At 40.5% G+C, this 24,020-nt stretch overlaps 1 protein-coding gene across 13 annotated transcripts in view; it reads right to left on the reverse strand.

Annotated features, from left to right (window-relative positions):
• The window catches only part of SNCAI (synuclein alpha interacting protein), a 147,014-nt gene that overhangs the window by 39,233 nt on the left and 83,761 nt on the right, over positions 1 to 24,020 (reverse strand). For 10 of the 13 annotated variants that reach the window (XM_011710090.2, XM_071098551.1, XM_011710080.3 and 7 more), the window contains 2 exons: positions 21,374 to 21,446; positions 214 to 1,085 (listed from right to left, as the gene is read on the reverse strand). In XM_011710090.2, coding sequence (XP_011708392.1) covers positions 214 to 1,085; positions 21,374 to 21,446 — 945 coding nt within the window. The remainder of the gene's footprint in view (positions 1 to 213; positions 1,086 to 21,373; positions 21,447 to 24,020) is intronic. The other 3 variants (XM_024787142.2, XM_024787141.2, XM_011710091.2) reach the window with 1 other exon arrangement.

Here is a 24,020-nt window from a genome sequence, read left to right on the forward strand (position 1 = left end):
TAACACTCACTCTCTAGCCATTTGTTTTCCCTGTATTAACCTCATAACTTCTTATTTTAAAACTCAAAAGGTCACATCTCCCAACAAAAGCCACAAGTAAAGATTAAGTAAGAACCAAAACAAATGCAGCATCTTTCTGTTACTAACGAATGCAGCTGATAAAAAAGGAGTCTCCAGTCTATTGACATGTATACTGAATTAGATTATACTTACCAGGAGAGAGATCTGTCCTTCTTTAACAATGTTCAAGATGCTTTTTACTTTTTTCAGATACTCACTCCTTTCTTCTGGGCCTTGGGAGCTGGTCCAGTTCAGGCCACTGACCTGCTCTTCTGGTTTGGATTCTGCTGCTGAGGATTGCAGGTGGAAGGCCCTGAGCTGGCAGTCTGGTGTTGTCTTCTCAACTTTTCGACCATGAGGATCACTAAATGTCTTGTTTAGGAAGTCTTTACTCTGGTTTTCAGGCTCATATGCAGAGCCACATTTAACCAGAGGAGGTGAGATCTCGGTTTCTTCAGTGGCCAGCTTGTGCTGGTCGCGGATGACAGCTGATGCTTTTCTCAAGTGAGGGCTTTTCACAGGAGAAAGAACACAAAATGGTGCCATGTTGGATGATGAGCTCTCAGAACTTCCTGTAGAGCAGGCTTTGCCAGAAAGGCCATTGATGGTTGTGCATAAGCCCAAAATTCTTTTTTCTGAAGTCACCTTGGTAAAAGAGGCAAGCTGCTGACTGGATTTAATATAAGGCACATCCAGAATCTCATCCATGTCGAGGTCGTAGTGCTCCAGTTCGCCCAGCGATGTGCTGGGCTCAGAGCTCTTACCTGGTGGGCCACCCACTCCATCTCCAGGGCTGAGCTCCTCAGGCTGGGGGCCCAGGTCAGACTCACCCCCTTTCTGGTATTCAACCACTTTCTGGTTCTTTTGGTCATCACTTTCATTGTTCTCCAGAGTCTCTGGCTGATGTTTCAGTGGCGAAACCCGCTTCACTGGGCGGAACTTACTGTACACATCAGCGATTCCTGTGGGCTTTTGCGTGTTTGTAATGAGAGTTGAGATGCCACAATTCCAGCTAGAGCTAGAAACTGTTTTTAAAAAATTAAAATAGGAAGCTATTAATTTGGAATGCTGAACACATCTTGGCTATGCAGGTAGATGTGGTTCATTCACGCTATGTTCAAATTAAGGCTCTGTGCATGAGGATGACTTACAGAGAGTACATATGGATAGAACAAAAAAAATCAAACTTACCATTGGAAAACAACGAATAATCAAAGAAAGTTATAACATATTGACTCAAAATTAATTAAAGTAATAATAATGGTAATGGTAAACAGCTAAGGAAGCAACCCCAGATAAGTATTTAGGTTTATTCCCCGGATAGATCTACCTCCCTGGCAATATTTATATATTTGTCATCACCCTGAAAAACAAGATTAGAGAATAAGATTTTCAGTGTTAAATAAATTTCCAAACTACAGAGCTTGCAGTGAGTCGAGATCGCGCCACTGCACTCCAGCCTGGGTGACAGAGCGAGACTCCGTTTCAAAAAAACAAAACAAAACAAAACAAAAACAAAATTCCAAACTAATTTAGGGAGAAAAGGGATGTATGCTGTATGCACACATGCACACACATTAGCGTGCATGTCCACATACACCCCTAATGCATAAGAAGTCCCATGTAAAGAAGGGGCATATTATTTAATATTGAGCAAATGCAAACTATGATCTGCTGAGTGACTCCCTAGGTGTGCCATTAAGTGGATTAGGGAAAGAATAGGAAGGAATGCAGTGCTCAGGAGCTGAAAGGCCTGTGGGAGACAAGACATAGTTGAGTTAACCCCACCTTGGTCAAAGTACCTGGTCAACTATCATGCAGCAGCATTTCATGGTGCTTTCTGACATATGACACAGTGACAGAATGCACTAACACTTCACAACAGAACATGTTCTTTAAGATTCAATACTGCCCTCCATTGTTGAGAAGGCTGGAAATAAACAGGGTAAGAAAGTTCTGAAAAGAAGATGGGTTAGGCAGACTGGTTATTTTTTCTAATTTCTGTGCAAAGTTTGGATAAAGGTTGTGTGTTGGTTTGCATTTGAGTAAGTGTCTGGTTGTGATAGAGTAGAAAGTGAAACAGTCAGACACACCTGGAGGTGAAAGATAAGAACCATCTCTCCTAGTTATGAGAGGCTGCCTGGTGCCTTCTCTTGGGGCAAGCAGATGGAGCAACAACAGTCTCCTCAGCCATGATTATACTGCTTCCTCCCGTGCCACTCCCCTGCTAGATAAAAGATGACCCAGTACCCTTGGAAACTTGCAAGTCACGGATTTATGGGTTCCTAGTTCCCTGCCACATAGTTCCTATCATCCCCCATCAAAGGATGAGATTTCAGGGGGCATGCCCTACAGCTAGGGACCTTCCATTTACCTCTTCTCTTCTGAAACAACAAGTGAAAAGCATGTGTATGTGTGTGTTCTTTGCTACTGGGAACAACTAAAGGAAAAAAGAACATAAGATGGGTGTACATTCACATCTGTAACTTCTGCAATAGCCCTTGGCTGTGACTGACTCTTAGGGTGAAATTGGAACATACATTATTAAAGTTCCCTAAATTTAAGCTACTGGTCATTCTTGTTCCTGCTGGGGTATGTTCTAAAAGGATTCAGAGAAGTTCTTGAATGAAGCTAAGGGGATGAGAGTGAGTGCTCTGAACCCGAATGCTATATAACTATCTGTGAGTTCTTTCCCTGAAACTGACCACAACTTTGCATGAGGTTTGCAAGGGTCTGCACTGTGCAGTCCACTTCTCAGACCTTTCTGGCTCTGACTTTTTAGAATCTAAGAAGAGAATACTATGAGCTGTGGAAGGAGGGCTGGATTCTCTCCAATAAGTAATGTAGAAGAGAATGTTCCAGAAGGGAAGGAAGGTATCTAGATGGTCTTAGGCTGCTGCTTTTTTCCCCTTTTGTTGGCTCTAGTTCTTAGTTGTACACAGTGCTTGGCATAGATCAGACAATTAACAAATGCTAGTATGTGAATTTGAATCTCACTTTGCATAACACATTAAATCTTCTAAAATGTACAAAGTGCATCCTTCTGAGGGATTTACAGTTTAATTTCACAGGGGACAAAATCCTGTTAATAAACTCAGTGGAGTGATAATCACCAGTAAGAGCTCAATTTGCTAAAGTTATTTATGAAATGTAAATATGCAAAGGCACAGACTAATTCCAGTTGGTCTCTTATAAATGTAAAAGTTTTCTATCTTTTATGTGACCTTTTCTCTCTAAAAATATAAAGCCATGAAAAATTAATGTCTGCCAGAAATTTCTGCCAAGCCTTTCTCTCTTCAAGAACACATGGTTACTTATTTAATTAAAACAGCAGAGATAGTGGACATAGAGTTTATAAGATGTAAATATGCCTTTAATTTTATTCATCAACTTTCTGCAAGACTTTAAATAAAATGGAAAAAATGTATATATATACTCATAGACATTTCTGAGATACACTCTTATTATTGAGTATATTTGGTAATATTTTGCCAATTACCTTGATTTCTTTGGAACCTCTAGAAAATATGCATCTCAGAAGGTAATAAAAAAATTTAAAGCCACATAACTTAGTAGGTCAATACAACGAGTGCATTGTACCAATATATTTATGTGTTATATAAGGTCGTAGGTTCAAAGGGCTACTCTTTTATGTTGGCTTTATTTACATGTGAAATTTTTTCCAAGTGATACAGGGAAATGGATACCATATGTTTCCCAGCTGTTTTGTTCTGACAGGAGCCATTAAAAATGCTCTATGGAAATGAATTCTGTCTGGGTCTTACGAAAACACATCTTTCCACAGAAGGATCTAGAAACTGAAGAAGGAGTGCCAACATTTTGGTTTGTTGTCCCTCTCCTTCTTCAAACCTATGACTCTTTCTGAGGCTGTGAGTGAGATCTGTGTTTTCTCGTCTATGTTTTGATTGCCAAGAAAAGACATCCCAGTAATGAAAAATGGATTATTTCACAGGTTTTCATTAAAAGGCTCCAATTTATTGCTATATCATAAACCTGGATGGGAAGAAGGGCAACTTTGTGCTACATACAAAAGACAAAATTCAATTCCTTTATCGCTGCTAAGGTGTGTAATCATGTACTTTAAGAACAACACAGAAGAGGGGCTATTAATGACTAGTAAGATTTTCACTTGCAATTATTTAAATTTATCAAAAATTTCACTCATACTTTTATTTCATTGCAATGCAATAATACATTTCTTATCATACATGGAAACAAGGTTTAGACTTATTTTGTTACTAGAAAAATTTTGAGGCTAATTTTGCTTTTTGGAAATTATGAATAAATTCTTTACATGTTACCAAAATTTAAATCTCCCCAAATTTTATCCATTTTAGATTTGTACAAGCTCCATGAGAGCAGAGTCTGTGTCTAATTTATCTCTCTATCCCTTAAAGAACCCAGAAAAATTGCTTTACATAAGTAGATTCATAATGACTTTTTGGTTGAATGGGCTCATTTTCAACATCTTACAGAAGTAAACATGCCTAATAAGCCTTAAACCTGTCTATCTGATTACACCACAGATTTTCTAAAATGGTCAGTAAGTAAACAGACATGTATTTGCTGCTGATGTATAGGCCACAATTATCTCTTCAGTCTAGCTGACACTTGGAATGCCACTGAGCTTTAGTAAAGTATTTGCCTGCTGACTGTCCACACCCATCTACTGACTGAACAAACATGTAATGCAGTCTTAGAATGTGCAAGGATTCCTGATAGGTGGCCTGTTCTGATCCAAGTGCCTCATCTCTCTCCACCCTTTCCCACTCCCTCCCCTTCCCCTTTTCCCCCAATACATCCAGATGCTACTCCCCTTCCCAAAACATATTCCTTGTGATCGTGGCCTACATGGTGACAAGAACACTTATGCAGTCTTCCAAGCACTCTATCTCCAAGGCATCCTTGACTCTTCTCTTTCCTTGACCCCTGCCCTTCATCACTCAGGCACCAAGTCCTGCTGTGTCCTTATCCTTAATCCCTCTGAAATCTGGGCCCTCTTCTTCATCATCACTAAACTGACTGGACCACACTGGGATCCTCTCCCACAGTCTCTGTAAGTTTTTCCTGGCTTCCCCTGTTCTCTTTTTTTCAGTCCTGAGTGATCCTTCTTCAGTAAGTCTGACTTTGTCACCCAAAATCCACTCAAATATTTCAGGTAGCCCTGCACTAAACAATATTTCCCCATATGTGGGTGCATATCCCTGCAATACCTAAGAGGCGCACAGGAACCATGGTAATACCCCTGATTTACCGAGTGAGAATGCTATTGGCCTTCCAAATTCTCTTTCTTCTTACTAATTAATTTAAGGAGACTCATTTTGGTGCTAGAATGAATTTAACTCCTTTCCAAAACTTACAATTCCCTATTCGAAAAATGAGACCACAGGCTTCAGGCTCAGAGATGTTCATAAGCAAATAATTAAAGGAATGTTTCATGTTCAATTTATCACATTCATTTTAATGATGACCTTGAATTTATTGCAAGTGACCATGGCTTTCTATTACAACCATAGTGACATGAAGTTTCTTTTAAAAACAAATATATCTGAAAGTCAGGTGTTTTAGAAAAATATATTAAATAAACAGTACAGATGCAATACAGGTAAAGCAAAAATAACAGAGGTAGACTTGGGATATAACGCATGTTGTGGAAATGATACTTAAATTACTAGGTTTGTGAAACCTTGGCTTCCAGGATAATAGCTAAATTCTTTAGCATGGTATGTAGCAGCTCTTGTATTTGTTTTCTAATTTACCTTATCATCTCAGCACTCATGATTCCCAAATCACTAATTTTTCCCTGCAGCTCCACTGCTAAATTCATCCTTTCTGGATATACCACACTCTCCCTGCGTTTAAGCTTATTCCTACTTTTCTATAATGCTCTTGGCTGTCTTCTCTGCCTGAGACTGAGGCTCATCTCACAAGATTCCACTCAGGGGTTATTTCCTTTGTGCAGTTCCTGTGACTCTCCTAGGGAATAATTGCTCCTCGATTCCCAGTGCCCTGATAATATCTGCACATACCTAGAGTTGGGCATTTTGGAAATTCTGTTACAACTATTCACTCATACACCTGTTTAATCTTCCCTCCTGCGAACCCCTCAAGGGCAAAGATAGCCTGAGAACCAACTTGTGTTTATAACCAGCCCTTTGTCTAGCAGGGTGCCTTGAAGATACTGGGGACCAATGACTTAATCTTTCAATGAATGGATGAATGAATAAAAGAGGAGGTGGCCAGGGAAGAAGGAAGGGGGAAGGGAGAAAGGAATAACGGAAGGAAGAAAGGAGGGAAGGAAAGGAGGAGGAGGGAGGGAAGGAAGCTGCCAAAACCAAAGATGAAAAGTATAGTAAATAAATGAGTTCTGACACAATGAAGTCACCTTGCCACATTTTGGGCATACCAATTGTGCCAAGTATTTCAAAGACAGTGTTAGTAAGCTCTTGAAAAATGTTTAGACAAGATGTGCTGCATATTAAACCACTTTCATCTATTTCCTACAAAACATTCCTCAGTTTCCTCATCTGTAAAATGATGGGGTTAGACTATAAGATTGCCAAAACCTGATCCACCTCTAAATTTCTATGACTGTGTGGAATGTCTACAAATAATAGAGCTCTTTATTCTGAATGACTCACTATGAAACACTATAATTTCTCTGGATCTATGTCTTTCACCAGATCCTCACAAATTTATAATTATGAGGCTATGCTGATTGCTGACACAGAGCAACTGTTTGGCTCCTAAGACTGATAAATTAGTATTTTCTTAGGAAGATAATGGACAGTTTGCTGTTGCAACAGTGGATTCAATTTTCAAGACCAAACGTCAATGCTGGCTCCCAAAATGCCTATTTATTTTACTTCTAAATAGAAAGCTATGTGTCCATATTAGAAATTTAGCTTGAGACACCAAGAAGAGAAGAAAAGGGGTATCATTTAGGACAAAGTAGTGTTCCCCTACTGTTTTTCATTAAAAGTTAAATGGATTTTATTTTCCATGAGGAACAAAGTGGTCAGCTTTAGCTATAATTGCCTTCAAGTATACACAACAATATACCTCACATCCATAGCTACTGGAAACCTAGGCACCTTCCAGAACATACTTTTGAAGTTCTTCAACATTCCATTTTCTTCCATTTTCACAGCAAAAGGAGGGGCATTATGAACGATTGGGAGTATTAATGCTAGAGTCAGGAGGTTGGTTAGTCTGATGTAAGCTGAAGTCTGTACTGCACCCACTTACTGCAGACACCTCAGGTTCTGTAAGAAGTGATGACAGGTGGCTTATCCCATGTTCTGACAGGAGGAAGAAGGCATGGAGTCTGAGTGGGGACGACTTGCTGGGTGCTCTTCTGTGCTGCCCTGAGAGATCAGACCATGACCTGATCAAAGTTAAGGCTGAGTCAAGTCTGGATTTGGAGAACTGTGATGGGGCACTGTGTTGGGAAGAGCAAAAGGGTGTGTGAGGAATGAGTGTTTCTGGGATGTTCCCTTCGGGCTGCTTGCTCATCCTTTTCATTGATGCTACGGACCCTCTAGTAAGGGTAATGTGAGGCTGAGAAAGGAGGACAGAAGGCTTGTTTATTATAGAAATGCCAGTCAACGATCTATACACATTAGGGCATTAAAACACTGTGGGGAAAGCGTCACTGATTTGGGTTCTAAACTTTCTGTCTTTAAGTGGCTACTGATACCAAGCAGCTGTCGTTGAATGTGTCTGATTCATGTTTTATTATTTCCAGCTCACATAATTTTGCACCCTATTTTCACCCATTTTTTTGTTTAGTGACAACTCATTGAAATACTCAAGCCCTACTACCCTGGATAGAAAAGATACTTCACCAAAGAGGCATATTCCATCACGAAATCAGACTCAATATTTTGACAACTTTAAACCTTTGGGCTTCGAAAGTACAGTTTCCATAGAACAGCAATTGGTGGGGTGAAGAAAGTTACATGGTCTTTGCATTATTGTGCCATCTATAAAGTATGCTGACCTTCACTTTGACACTAGCAAAACCTCGTGAGTGGATTAAGTTTTGTGTTCATTCCAGGCCCATTTACCAGGTTTCATTTCCTTCTTTCCCCCTCTCTCTTGAGGAAATGTAGGGAGAGATACATGTCAGGGGACAGTGAAAGGCTTACCATTGGAGATGCTCTGGAACAGGGCAGAGCTCTGAGCAGGCTAAGTGTGGCTTCTGGCCATGCAGCACACACACATTTTAACTGAAGGTGGCGATGTTTTACAGGGTTGATCTACCGTCAAGGACAAAGGACTCTGAGTTACTGCTTCTTGGTAGGAGAGAACAGGAGGCTGATAGCACAGGTTGAAAAATTTCTACCCTCTTCTCTCCATTTTCAGTTGACAACTCCCAAAATGTCTGCTGATTTTACTTCTAAATATGGACTATGTGTCCACATTAGAAAATTAGCTTTAGACACCAAGACGACAAAGAAAATGGGGTGTGTCTTTAGGGTATAAAAGTGTTCCCTTCTTGTTTTATTTTTGCTAAAAGTTAAATGCATTTTATTTTCCACAAGAAACAAAGTGGTGAGTCTGTGAAAAGTGGTCTTATTTTAAGAAGGACACACTTTAAGGGGAGGAGAAATGGAAGATCCAGTGCTGGCCTGCAGCCTACTCTTGCTCTTGGCAGGTCTGTAGGTCTGCCCTTGCAAGCTCCTACCATGGCCTGAACCCTCAGGTACAAGACTGGAGAGAGAACAGGCAGGTGCAGTGGCAAACAAAGTGGGAGGAAGAATGGACAGTGGCTCGCCGGGATTAATGAATGGCAGAGCTGCTGCACCTCCGTCTTCAGGTGCAGGTCACCGTACACTTCACAAATATTACTAATAAGAGTGAAAAAAAGATTTAAATATATTTTAAGAATTCTACAAAGCAATATTTCTCATTTGGAATTTTCCTAAAATGCCCTCCACTTAATACTTTAAAATTGCCGATACATTTATGTAAGGCTTTTTATGCTGCTGAGTACAAGGCAAGTGTATGATTTCATTAGATTTCCACAACTCTGGAGGATGGATAGACAGTTCTTATGTATTCTTACTTGGAAATAAATGAGAACTCAGAGAATTTTAAGTGTAATGTGGAAAATGACATAGCATGCTGACTTCTCAACTAGGACCAAGGTTCTCTGACTCTTAACTTTCTTTCCGTAACACTGGAGGACTGCCTTATTGAAATTAAATTATTCCCTAAAGATACAGTTCACATTTTTCTCTATTTGGGTCACATATATGCAATGGAATCCCAGAAATCAGTAGTCATACTCATTTCAGATTCACTCTAACCTAAATCCAACACTGTGTTGTCTGTGTAAATTTTGGTAACAATTTACTAGGAACCTTCTGTGTGGGAGCAAAGTTAGAAAAATAATTTATGGCCAGGCAAGGTGGCTCATGCCGGTAATCCCAGCACTTTGGGAGGCTAAGGTGGGCAGATCACTTGAGGTCAGGAGTTCACGATCAGCCTGGCCAACATGGTGAAACCCCATTTCTATTAAAAATATAAAAATTAGCCAGGTATGGTGGTGCATGCCTATAATCCCAGCTACTCAGGAGGCTGAGGCAGGAGAATCACTTGAACTTGGGAGATGGAGGTTTCAGTGAGCCGAGATTGTGCCCCTGTACTCCACTCCAGCCTGGGCAACAGAGCAAGACTCTGTCTCAAACAAACAAACAAACAAACAAAAAACAAAAAAAAGGAAAAATAATTTTTAATGACTTTTCTTGGCTGGGCGCACTGGCTCAGACCTGTAATTTCAGTACTTTGGGAGGTTGAGGTAGGAAGACTGCCTAAAGCCAGAAATTGGAGACCAGCCTGAGTAACAAGCGAGATCCTCATCTCCACAAAGAATTAAAAAATTAGCCAGGCATGGTGGCTTGCTCCTGTAGTTTCATCTACGAGGGAAGCTGACGCAGGAGGACTGCTTGAGTCCAGGAGTTGGAGGCTGGTGGTGGGCTATGATTGTACCAATTCACTTCAGCTGGGGCGAAAGAGTGAGACCCTGTCTACAAAAAAACAAAAATATCCCCCAACCTTTCTTGAAAACAGTTGAGTGGAAGTGTTTCCTTCCTCTTTATTTTTAGCAGCATTAGCCTAAATTTAGAGTCATTTTATCACTGAGAATCTGTTCTTACAGCTGCTAATTCCTTCAACCGGCTAAGGGTGGTGATCTTTTTCCTTTATTATTATTTTTTTAATTTAGTAAGCAAGAAAAGCAGGAATACAAAGCATAGTCAGAGTGCTAAAGCAACTGGTAATTGGCAGAATGCTACAGTACTCTTATACAGTTAATTCATTCAACAAATATATATTGAATGTCTTCTGTGCACATGTCTCTCGGGGTGCAGGGGTGAATGAAATAGACATAATGCTGCTCAGACAATGATGCAAGTACACAGATAAATAAAAAAAAATTACTAAATGCAAACTGCTTTGAATAAGGAGGGGACTGGAATAGAAAACAGATGAGAACCTCAACAAGGAGGTGACATTTAAGCTAAGACCTGGAGGATGAGAAGAAGCCACTTATGTGAGAAACTGGGAGGTAATATAAAAGATAATTTTACAAAGATCTGAGTAGGTAGAATGAAGCACATCTGCAAGTGTCTAAAGTAGAGAGAATCTGGCAGGTTCTGTAGCTGTTACTGCTAGATCAGAGTGGGTCAGAGTCAAAGGAAGCAAAGTTGAAGCTGGGGGAGGTTATCAGGGACCCCGATAACCCCCATTTGGGGGTTTTATTGGCCACAACAAAGAGTTTATTATTTTAACTGAAATGGGTATTTCTGAGGGGTTTTGCAGAGAAGTGGGTGTCTTCGGAGTCCAGAAGCGGGAGAGGGAGCTCTCAGTAGCTGCTTTGGTAAGACGCTAATTCCATTTATGAGGGCTCCATCCTCTTGACTAATCACTTCTGCAAAGATCCCACCTCCAAGTACCATCATCTTGAGAGTTAGGTTTCAACATACACATTCTGGAGGGACACAAACATTTAGTTTATAGCATGGGGATATACTTTGAGCACAGAGACTCAAGACCTGGTGATGAATTGATACGGGACATCAGGGAAAGCAAGAAAATCTGGCTTCAGCACCTGATGAGATGTTTCAGTCAGCAGAGTGCAGTTCACTGAGGAGGGAGTATGAGGAGCAACACGTCAGGCAGGGGAATTCAAAAATTTCTCTTTAGAATTCCATGAGACTTCTAATGTAGACACTGAGTGGGCCATTAAATAGGAGGCTGGAATGTGGAGAGGATTTCCAGCAGCATGTAGATGGTATTTCAAGCTGTAAGCATGTATGAGAGATCAAATGAGAGGCTGAGAGGGCAGAGGGAGGGTCCTATTAAATATTTAGTCCCACTTGACTATTGAAAGGTCAAATTTAGAGGGAGGAGGAGTTGCAAAGGAAGATTAAGAGGGTGTTAGAGGGTTAGGAGAAAAATGAGGAGAGAGGTGGTCTCACAAAGCCAAGAGAGGAGACTGTTTCCAGAAAGGAGGGGCCTATTGTCTCAGCTAATGCTGACAGGTCAAGAAAGATGAGAATAGCAAAGTGTCAGTGCATTTGACAGCATGGAAGCCATCACCTTCCCTAGAGAGATGGAAATCATACTAGGGATGTTTAAAGTAAATAGAAAGTTGGGGACAGGGGAGGGAGTTTCCCATGACTTTTTAAAGCAGGTTGGCTATAAATGGAGGGTTGGCAAGGAGGAGCAAGTAGGATGGGAGCTTCTAGAGGTGGTTGGTTTGTTTTTTAAGATGGAAGGTAGAGAATGTTTGTATGACGAGGATAATGGCCTCATGGAGACAAAGAGATTAATAGTGCAGATGAAAGAGGAGATAACTGAAGAATCAGGGTGTCAAACCAAACGAAGAGAAGCAAAATATCAGCTGTCTCATACTTCAACCATGATACAAACCCAGAGGATTCCTTTCACGTCTTCACACATTCATCTGTCCATCTACACCTCAGGTATATGGTCAGCAGCAGCGCCCAGGCACTGGAGACACCATCATGAACAAAATCACCCAAATGAGTTTTCAGTGTACTGATATTAAACCAACATCACATTAGTATACAGATATGTATAGAGTAGGAAAAGTATAGGGAGCTAGGAAATAATAGGAGTTGGTGGGATGTACAGTTTAGGAGCCACTAAAAACCTGTGGTTATCAAACACTTAAAATATGACTAGTGGCACTTGTCAAAATGATAATAGTTTTCCCTTGTTGGGTTAAAGAAAGTATATTATAAAATTGATCTATCTGCTTATACTTTTTAATGTAGCTATTAGAAAAATTTTAAGTTACATATGTGGCATGTGGCTTACATTACATTTCTTTGTCGTTGTTTCCTCAGGCTTTTTATTTGTACACATTTAAGGGGTACAAGTACAGTTTTGTTATGTGGATCTATTGCACAGTGGTGAAGTTTGGGCTTTGAGTGTAACCATCACTCGAATAATGAACATTGCACCTATTAAGTAATTTCTCACCCTGCACCCCTCTCCCACCCTTCTGAATTTCCAATGTCTATTATTCCACACTCTATGTCCATCACATTATATTTCTATTGGACAGTGCTGGTCCAGAAAGTCAAGTAAAGGGGCCCTAAGGAGGTGACCTTGGAGGTGGAGGGAGAAAAGGAATAACATCCCATGTGAAGGAACACTGCTCATTTGAAGAACTGAAGGAGCCTCCTTGATGTGACTGGCAGGCAGGAGGCATGCAAGGAAGCCTGCTGGTCCAACAGAAGATCACTCTGGGCCTTGAAGGCCACATGAGAGAGTTTCCCACTGCATATCTTGAGAACCATCCTGGGAAACCATTGCTTGGTTTTGAGCAGGGAGTGGCATGATAAGACTTGCATTTTTGAAAAGATCACTGTGCCTCACTAAAAACAATGGACTGGTATTTAGGTGACCCAGGCCAGTGCTTCTCAAACTTGAATGTGCATAAATGAATACCCTGGGGATTGAGCTTGTTAAAATGCAAATTCTGATTCAGGAATCTGGGGCATGTTTGAGAGCCTGCATTTCTCACAACCTCCTGGGTGATGCTGCCGCTAATGGTGCTGTGGTGGGTCCTGGATCATACGGTGAGATGCAAGGGCCATTTGAACAAGCAAATGCCACAGAAGCGTCGGGACTTATGCAAGAAGACCCTTCAACTATGAGATTCTAGGATTTTGTTTCTATTACTTGAGTTTACTTTATGACTTTTTTTTTTTTTGAGGGAAGAGTCAGAGTAAAGGAGGTAAGTGGATAAAAAGGGGTGATCTGAAATGTGAAGATAGAGCCCATTGAATATTGAGAGACAAAAGCAAAGGCTATGCTTTCAGGAAGAACTGGGGTGCTGTCAGAGATGCTATGACAGAGCTACCAAACTAGAAATGTCCCTCAACACACACTCATACTTTTGCCTTTAAAAAGTATGGGAAGATGGGATGGGGAAACCGCTATTCCTGTGATAGGATGGAGACTTGTGAGAAGGAAGTCACTGCAAAGCCAGACAAAGTCAAAGGCACTTGGCTGTGTATACATTTTTCCTTGTCCCTATGCTTCAGTTCTTTCTCTCCCTGCCTAAAGGATGCCTCTCTCTAGACTTCCCATTTTTCATCCTTTCTTACTGCAGATTTCCTTTAACTCATTTCTACCAACAGGCGGTTTCTTTACTTAACCAGTTTGGGGAGTGGAAGATATGTTTCTTAGAGTCCAGTAAAAATAAACCAAAACACAGGAGAGAAGACTGTGAGTTTCTACCCTTAAGTTTTCTTTCCCTCAAATACTGTCTTATTCCTAACTTCCTTAATTCCACTGCTGTGAACCTCGTAGAAAATCAGTTTGTTGTGCCACTTAACATTTATGGTTAAGCAAAGAAAATAAATGCTTCAGTCAAGAGAAAAAGGGGCAAAGATGCGATGTGTTTAAGCTCTGCTACCTTCAGCCCTTTTTATTATTTTCTTTCTTTCTTTTTTTTTTTTTTGTTTTTGTTTTTTGAGACAGAGTCTCGCTGTCACCCGGGCTGCAGCGCAGTGGCATGACCTTGGCTCACCGCAACCTCCGCCTCCCAGGCTCAAGCGATTTTCCTGCCTCAGCCTCTGGAGTACCTGGGATTATGGGGGTGTGCCACTACCACCCAGCTAATTTTTGTATTTTTAGTGGAGACAGGGTTTCACCATGTTGGCCAGGCTGGTCTTGAACTCCTGACCTCAAATGATCCGCCTGCCTCAGTCTCCCAAAGTGCTGCGATTACAGGTATGAGCCACCATACCCAGCCCCTTTTATTATTTTCAATACCACCAGAATTTTATTTTAATTTTTCTCTCACCCCCTGCCCCCATCTTTATGAACACTGACCTACGTCCTTCCTCTCAGAAACATAAATGAAGTGTTAATAGGTTAAAGGGGTTAAAGGTAGAGATGACCTCTCCCTTTCCACAGAAGGGGCAGCTCAGTTTTCATGGGTAAGTTCTGTGGTCCATTCAAAATGATGGCCTATGCACATTCTGGAGCAACAGAAAAAGCACAAAAATTGTTCTTATATTGTGATGACAACGATATGTACAAATATGCCTCCAGGGGAAAAATACTTGAAAGAAGTGCAGTAATTTTGTTTTGGTGGAAAAGTTAAGTTCTTTAAAAATAATGGATTATATCATTTTTATAACTATGTTTTGTTAAACAATAAAAATAATTGTTTTATTTGATAAACAATCTCATCTAGATGTCTTATCATTTGTAAATTTTTACTCTAGTTAAAGAGACAGTTCTTTGTTATCAATGTTAGGTTCCTTGCTGCATCAGGATGAAGTGTTCATTTTCTTGATTGAGATCTTAGAAAATGTGTTTCCCCGCTTTTTGCAGTCCAGTTTACATTACATCCTGTGAAATGGATTAATCAGCAAGCTTTTCAATTCAAACTGCCATACCAGCCTTCACTTTCAAGCTTTTAGCATTAAACCTTAATAAATATTGAAAACAGGAGGTTTATATATTTAGCATCACCAACTATGTCATAACAGCATCAACAGGACAAATTTCATGTCAACTTATTATTTTAGGTGCTGGCTTAAATCCCTTTAATCTTAGATCATCACATATTTTATCCATATAGGTTTAGGGTTTGTCACAAAATTTGCATACACAGGGTTCAAAAATATAGCAAATTTGCAATGCTTTTAAATGTATAACCTACATGACTTTAATGCCAGACACCAAGTTTAAAAAGTACTATTCCCTTTACTCATTGTCATACAAGTAACACTTTATATCATTTAGGTATAACATTTTTTCAGAATCCATTCAGACACATTACAGGGTCATTTATTACTATTATATAACTGAATTTTCTACCTCAGCACATCTAAGTTTTCAGATGTGAAGCAGCATTAATATTTGTCTGCCTTCTTTCATAAGAAAATTATACAATGAGTTTAGCAGATACAGATTTTGAAATAATCACATTTAAAGCAATATGAATTGAAACAAATGTGTATTTGAATGTCCAACTAATTTTTAAAAATTCTAAATCAATGAAACTGAATATGTTTTGATTTGAACACCATATGTCACCATAATGTATTTTTTGTCCTCATTTGGAGAAAACCATAGAGAAGAATTAACATTCACTGCTTTGTGCCTCTTTTCCCACCTGAGTAGCAGATATTAAGCAGAGAATGCATGCAAAAGTTTCACGAATAACTTCCTTTTTTAGGTGCAACTTTTTTTTTTTTTTAAACGCATAATTTCCTTTGCTGCTAATCCTTGCCCCAAACTAGTTGCTACACATGGTTCTCTGGAATAAATTACTCCTCAATTGAGTCAGCTTACCCACAGGGTGTATGGAGACTGTAGAGCAAGTTTCTTTTTTTTTTTTTTTTTTTTTTTTTTTTTGAGACGGAGTCTCGCTCTGTCGCCCAGGCTGGAGTGCAGTGGCGCAATCTCGGCTCACTGCAAGCTCCGCCTCCCGGGTTCACGCCATTCTCCTGCCTCAGCCTCCCGAGTAGCTGGGACTACAGGTGCCCACAACCGCGCCCGGCTAATTTTTTGTATTTTTAGTAGAGACGGGGTTTCACCGTGGTCTCGATCTTCTGACCTTGTGATCCGCCCGCCTCGGCCTCCCAAAGTGCTGGGATTACAGGCGTGAGCCACTGCGCCCGGCCCGACTGTAGAGCAAGTTTCACATCCACTTACTAGCTCTAGAACTTTGTGCACATTATTTACCCTCGCAAGCCTCAGTTTCCTCATCAATAAAATAGGCACAGTAATGCTTCTCCCTCTGATAATTATTCTGAGGATAAATATGCTGCTTACAGAGACCTGGCACAATGCCTGGTACACTGCTGGCTTATGAAACAACTCAGAAACCTCAATAACACCTGTGCATCTCCATGCACAGGCAGTTCATTCTCAGGCTTCCCACTCCTAGATTTTTGCTTCCTTCCCACCTTGTGGCATCTCCAATTCCCTTGCACTTCCTTTCTTTCTAAACCACTTTTCTCACAAAAATTTGAAATAGTCCTAGTGCAGAGTAACTGATAGAGAATAGTTTAAAATATTATTCCTGTTAGGGGAAAACATAGACTTCAATAGGAATCAAAGCTTCTAGCTAAAGAAAGGGCACTCCTAAGGTGGATTTGTGGGCGTTGGTGGCCAGTGGAAGGTGCGAGGACATGACTTCCAGGCCTCTGACAACATTGCCATTTTCATTCTTGGAGCCCACCACTAGGGCCGTAGGGATGAAGCGAGGTGAGCCCTAGGCTGCGTGTCTCACAGAGGTGCTTCCAAAGGCCACAAACAGGGCCTTTGGAAGGGCCATTTTACACTCCGGCTTCTCTGAGGACACTCAGGAAGCAGGCAGAATGGACAGCCCTACTTGGGAAAACAGAAAAGGTATGTGGGAAACCCCGGGGAGTGTTCTGTGGGGCTGACAGGTTTCCAAGCAGACCACATGTGGGGGAACCTCTGGTTTGGTTCTGGGAGCTCCACTTTAAGAGGATAACTGCACTGTATCCACAGAGAGTGAAAAGAATGAGCAGCACACACTCAGAACTGCGGAAGGAAATGTTCACCTGGAGAAGACAGGCCCAAGAGTGACTGCTGTCTCCACACACCTAGTGACACTCTTGTTCAGGAGGGACTGTCCTTTTCTGTGGTTCCAAAGGAAGAACCAGGATCAATGAGTAGAAATTCAAGGGACACTGACTTTGGCCAGTAAAAGCATTGACCTTTATGGATGGGCTGCCTCGTGAGATTGTGCACTCCCTGTTGCTAAATTGATGAAGTACAGGCTAGATGACCCTGTGGTTGGGATAAGGAGCATTACCTTCAAAGATCTGATTGGCTTTGGACTATTTATTTTTTGCCTTTTAGAAAACTTTTTATTTGTGTATAACTCTTACATTTTTCACTTGTAAATAAACGTATACAATAGTCGCAAAAACGAAAACAGTACAAAAAATAGCTGTAGACCTTTTATCCACATTCATCAGTTGTCAGCATTTTGCCCATTTGTTTATTATTTGCACTTGCTCACTTGCTCTTTCTCACAGAATAGCTGATTTTGAAAGTCCCTTCTCTTAGGGGGAGTTATGATTCTACATGCTGAGGCTTCTTTCCAGGTCATAAGATTTTAGAAAAATTGGAATCCTGCTGGCATTGCTCTTCACTGCACTAAGCATAAAATCTGAACTCCCCAAGGAGTCTGACTCTGATTATCTCTCTGCCTTCATCTCCTACTGCTCCTCATTTTGATCACCATGCTGCAGCAACATTGGTTTTCTTCTTCCTCATACTTGCTAAGCTCATTTCTGGCTTAGGCACTTTGCAATTACTAGTTCCTCTGCCTTCAACACTCTTTGCTAGTTTTCTCATGGCTGGGGCCTTCTAACATTCCTTGATGCCCTAAGACCTCCCTCCCCAGCTTCTAAAAACTACCACAGTCCCTCATGTTGCCTCTTTTCACTATCTGTGGTGACCTCGTTTATCTGTTTGCTTGCCTTTTGGCTGTCACTCCCAGTAGAATGTAAGCTTCGTGAGCACAGAGGCCTTGTCTGTCTTGTTCTTTACCATGTCCTCAATACCTGGGCCAGAGGACACTCAACACATATTTGCTGAATAAATAAGAGAGCAAATGAGAACATCTGGTCAGAGACATAATACGTACAAGGATAGATGTTAAAATTTGACAACCTGTACAAAATAGCAAGCGTGTAACTATTCTAGAAAGGTAAAGAGAAATGTCTTTGTCTCGTGGGGGTATCATATTAGTCCATTCTTGCACTGCTATAAAGAAATACCCGAGATTGGGTAGTTTATAAAGAAAGGAGGTTTAATTGGCTCTTGATTCTGCAGGCTGTACAGGAAGCATAGTGGCTTCTGCTTCTGCAACGGCCTCAGGAAGCTTCCGATTATGGCAGAAGGGGGAATGAGGCATCTCACATGGCGGAGGCAAGAGCAGGAGACGGAGTGAGAGAGGTACTACACACTTTTAAACAACCAGATCTCATGAGAACTCACTCACTATCACAAGGATAGTACCAAGGAGTTGGTGCTAAACCATTAGTGAGAAATCCACCCTCGAGATCCAGTCACCTCCCACCGGGCCCCACCTCCAACATTAGCATTTACCACTCAGCATGAAGTTTGGATGGGAACACAGATCCAAACCATATCAGGTATGCTTTAAGTGACAGACGGTTGAGGAAGATTCCCCTGAGAGTGCCGAGTGCCCCATCCCAAAGAAGATATGGACTTTTCTCAGAAGCCAAAGTGCATTCTGTTGCGTCCGTTTGAAAAGATAGAAATTTGCTAACTTTCCTGGAGCAAACTCCTTCTATGTGGCTGATACAAGAAAGACAGGGTGAGAAGGGTTATTTCTACATCTGGATGCCTACGGAACTGACTGAGAATGCCTCAATTCCTTAGGAAAGCAGCTCCAAAAACTTCACCATATTGAAATTTCTTTCAGATGGGCCCATGGATAATTCTACAGTGATGCTCTGGGCAGACACATTTTTCCGTGGGTTCCTTTTTCTAGGATCATTCTCGATCTATCAGAATGCAGTTTCACAGCCTCCAAATGGTCCATCAAATTGGAAATGTACATGCAATTCCATTAAGAGGCCTGAGTCTTTTGCTCACAATCCATTTCCTGTCAGGTCTAATTATTGCTGATTACCTTGAGCACAGTGCCTTTGCTCTGGGTAAAGTTCAAAAGCTTTTAAGTTTGAAACTGGCCTCCTCCTCAACCACCGAAGAAAAGTCTACCATCATTTATTGCAGATACGACTAGAAATTGTAAGACCCGGAGAGAATGGAATGAACCAGCCCTGGGAAAAACAGTTGCTAAAAGTTTCTGTTTACTCACTTAACTTGGTAAGAGTCACCATTTAACAGAGAAAAAATAATTTACACTAATCAGGGAAAATATTGACTTGTAAAGATTTAAAAGGATAATATCTTAAAAGTAAATTATTGCCACCAAGTCAAACTATTTGGAAGGAGAGTATATGCAAGGGATAAAATAACAGAATCTGGAAGTAGACTTCCCGGGGTTTGAATCTCAGCTGTGTAACTTAATTGCTGTGTGACTCTGGGTAAGATATTTAACTTCTCATCTCTGTTCCTCATTTTGCCCATCTATAATATAAACATCCTAATAGTAGTTACCTCACAACTATTTTAGGATGAATGGGATTAACGTAAGTAGAGCGCTTACAACACTACCCAGCACATTAAGCACTAATAAAGTATTTGCTATTATTTCTTCTCTCTTATTCCCTACATCCAATTAAAGGAAAAAGAAAATCTTGTACCTGCAAAGTACCCATTTGTTACATCACCTAATTTTGATCCTAAGGACAGCCAGGCAACATTAGTACAGGTTTCTTCTCTATTTTGTAGATAACTAGTCACAGATTCAAGGTCATTTAGTTGAGAAGTGCCTGAACTCTAATTCAAACCTAGGCCTGGTGACTCTGAGCTTGGCAGCCTCCCTACTGCAGTCGGCTACCTGTGTCATTGATCACAGTCATTGGTTCAAGTCTGAAACGGGCACTGCCTTTTAAGAAGACACATTCTTATAAGACTTATAGCCAAGAGCATCTATTAAATCCTATACAAACTTGAATGTTTTGGAAATAAAAAATAAGTGAAGGCAAGTAAAAGCTTCTATTTGAACTGAAAACTATCTTCTGTGATGTTTCTGACCCAAACATTGAAGCATTACTTTCACTCACACACATAAAAAACACTGAGATAAACAAACCTAGAAAGACTAATTAATTTTCCCATCTCTCCTAAGCAAAATGTCAAAGGAAAACAAACAGTCCAGTGAAAAGTAAATTAGCTTTGTAAAAATCCTTTCCATCAGAAAGGCCTAGAATTCTAGTAGCTGTATAGGTAAGGTACATGTATTTATTTTTAAACACAGAATTTGAGGATTATCTGGTTCTCAGGATTCATTCTACTGACTATCAGAGGAGGTCCAGCTTTGGGAAGGTTAATGGTGATGCCACAGAGTAACCACTTGGAAAAATAATAAACATCATTTCATAGTTTAATACCATGGTATCACTCCCATCAATATCCTTTTTTATTTTCATTTTTGCCCATTATAGAAGGAAAAGAAGAGAAGTTTAATTTGATTTATAGAGGGAAAACAACTCTTGAATGTACTTTCTTAATCTTGGGGGTTGGGGGTGTAAAGAGAAAAGGTCAGCCAGCTGGTATTCATCTATATACCATAATTCTCTGTTTAGTTTACACTATTAAACTCCAAAGCCTTTGCTTTAATCTTAACTGTTACAGTGTGCCTTATTGCAGATTCTATAATGTCGCATCTCTGATAGGGTTTCTGACTTTGGCAAAGCACCATCCCCCAAGCTGGTCCTTGCCATATGGGTAGTAAATACATCCAACATTTTTTCATTGGCGCCTGCATCATTATGTTTTGTCACCAATGGTTTCCTGGGTTTTCGCTAAATTGCTGCATATATTGTGGTTTCGAGATGCTGAGATTATCTCCTATATTTATTTATCTGTATACAGCTGAGTCCTCATTAGGGCCTCCCTGTCCTGCTATCCTCTTTCGGATGACCTAACATCTGTTTGTTGAAGGCAGGGCATGAGGTGGGGGGTGGTGTGAGTGGAGAAGCCGTAAAAAGAAAAGGAAACAGAAAGCAGGGGGGACCAGTGTGAGGAAAACAGCTTTTCAGGAGCCATTAATACTGAGTCAGGATAAGGAGAAGAGGGGAGGAGCAAAACCTACCTGATCTGTCTTCATTTTGCGTATCACATCTTCGGCACAGTTCTGGGATCGTCTTGAGTGATGTGACTGAATACTGAATGGGAAGCCAGAGAAGAGAGGGCATAAAATAATTTAAAATGCGAGCATTCACTCAGATTGGCCAGAAAAACAAAACCCAGTAAGTGATACTTGGGCACAACATGGATATTCAGAAAATTTATCTCATTTTACCCTAAATGAGGTGCGTGGTGATCTGGCAGCATCCTAAGATCTACCTGCAAGCATCTAACCACATGCAGTTTAAAAAGAGGGCTGGGCACCCCTTCTTTAACAAAAAAGGTGGGGTGCAGCCAGCAGACACTCTGTCCCTCTTATCACTTCTGCTACTTGTGGAAGACGGAAGAACTGTCTGAACCTGCGAGTTTCAAGATGGCCTTAATAATTGCATTCTGAATCCTAAGGGTAAACTTGTGTATGAAAAGTCAAGTACGGGAACACCAGGCTTCCTGCAGCATCCGGGGCAGTCAGGAGACATGTCTGTGCCGATGCTGACTGGACTATGCAAAAGTTCCTAATGTTGCCACTTGCCACAGATTTTACTGTGTAGCATCCATTATCTTCATGGGAAATACCAGGGTAATATCATAAAAAGCAAGAGGGGTGTGGTTCTGTGTTTGAAAGCTCATCTCTTTCACATATAGATTAGTTTGAGTGGAAAGAAACCACCCTCCAGGCTGTTTCAGCACCCACTAGGAGGCTGGTTTTCAGGGTAAATTATGACACAAGGGGGCATACAACTGGAAGAGCTAAAACAAATGTAAAATCAATAGCTATGATTTATGGGGACGACATGTGATGCCAATCAGTCTTTCTTTAGAGGAGGGTGTTTTAAAACAAAATAAATAAAATGAAATTGTCCTTTAATCAAAGGCCCAGTCAGGGACTATCTTTAATCACATTCATACTTTAATTCATAAAATACAGCTCCCTAAAACTATTTTGCTTTTTACCTCTAAGGACAATGTTCTTAACGTAAATGAGCTTGTATCATAAATTACTTCACCATTGCAAAATTTGGCGGGATTGAGAAAAAGCATTTAATCTAAAAGAAAAATGATCACAGGAAACTCATTAGGATTACTATAGCATTACAAGTGAGGAACGTGTAATTAGGACACATTTATCAATAAGAAGGTACTTTAGTTAGCTTGACGTCGATAGGTGAAGCAAAGCGTCTGCATTGAGACTTCCTTATGCTTTCCCCAGGATACCAGGACAGCAAGACATAGGATGGGACCATTGTAGATATTGTCAGTTTGCCAACCGCATGTTACAAACAAATTAAATTTCCAGTATTTCCAAGTGAAAAGTGAAATCTCAAATGACTAATTAGAGAAATTACCCTTACCTGTCTGATGCAATAACGTCCTGTTTATATTGGCCATGCCTCTGAGACTACAGGTGCTTTAAGCAAACCCACCCACATGCTCAGAGGGAGGGATGACTGCCTCATAAACCCAAAATTAACCTGTAAGTATTTTTTTCTTTCACATTATGTTCTTTGGGGGTCTGGGGTAACACAGGAACACAAGGCATTTTTCTTGGTACTAATAAGGTACCTTATGTTTCTGGCCAAGTACAAACTCTCTAAGGAATCTGGTAGCTTCTTGAGACCAGCTGGTACAGGTTAGATAATTACACAGTCTATAATTCAATTAAAATTGGGCCTTTTGTTTTGGTCCCATGAAACACCCTTTGGCAAAGTCTCACTCTTTTTTTTTTTCTTTTCATCCAAGGCAAGAGTTTAGAAAGAGGAAATTAAAGATGAATTGTGTTTAAATACAGTTAATGAAAAATTCAATAAGATTTGTTCACTGGGCTTAATGATATATAGCTGATTAAAATGGGTGAGCTGTTATCTGTATTTTGAGGCACATGCTTCCTAACTGCCATCTCCCACCCCAAAGTCAGACATATCAGAATCTCTGATGTATTTGCTGTAGCTTCAACTTTTCCTGTTTGCCCTCAAAGGCCCATAGTGTGCAGTAAGTTTTAATTTGATGAGGTTTAAATTTGAGCAGCACCTGGCTGGTGTGGGGACTGAGTCACAGGTGGACACTAGCCTCCGTGAGTCACTGCCACTGCCTCAACCTAAATCACTTGTGGCACTTTGCCTCTCCACCCAGAGTCACATAGGAAGTCACTTTGGTGAAGTCATATATTTTCATTCTCTGGTAACAATAACTGTGAAGAAAATATCATTTGCTACTCCTGGAAATAGAAATAAAAAGTACAGTAATCTAAAAAAGATGACAGTTTATCCAGAAAATTAAAGTTTTGGAAAATTTTAAGGGTATATGAACGTCAAATTCAGCAATGACTCCAATCTACATTGTGAACAAGTCCATCATTTTTTATAAAGACTCAAGACAAAATCAATTGGTGGATCTGTTTCAGTAAGTATAAACACTGCTCCTTGGATGGAAGAAAAGGCTTAAGGGAGTGCTATGAAGATTGTTAAGCTGTGATGTGAAGAAATGCACAGGAAACACATAACTCACAAAACCAACATCCAAAAATGTTTTCATATTTGCAAATTTGGGAATGAGCAAACGATCCAAGAAGGCTCCCTTGCAAGTATGCATTGTGCTACCATCTGGGAGCTGAA

This window comes from Macaca nemestrina, chromosome 6 (assembly GCF_043159975.1).
Source record: "Macaca nemestrina isolate mMacNem1 chromosome 6, mMacNem.hap1, whole genome shotgun sequence".
Lineage (NCBI taxonomy): Eukaryota > Metazoa > Chordata > Mammalia > Primates > Cercopithecidae > Macaca > Macaca nemestrina.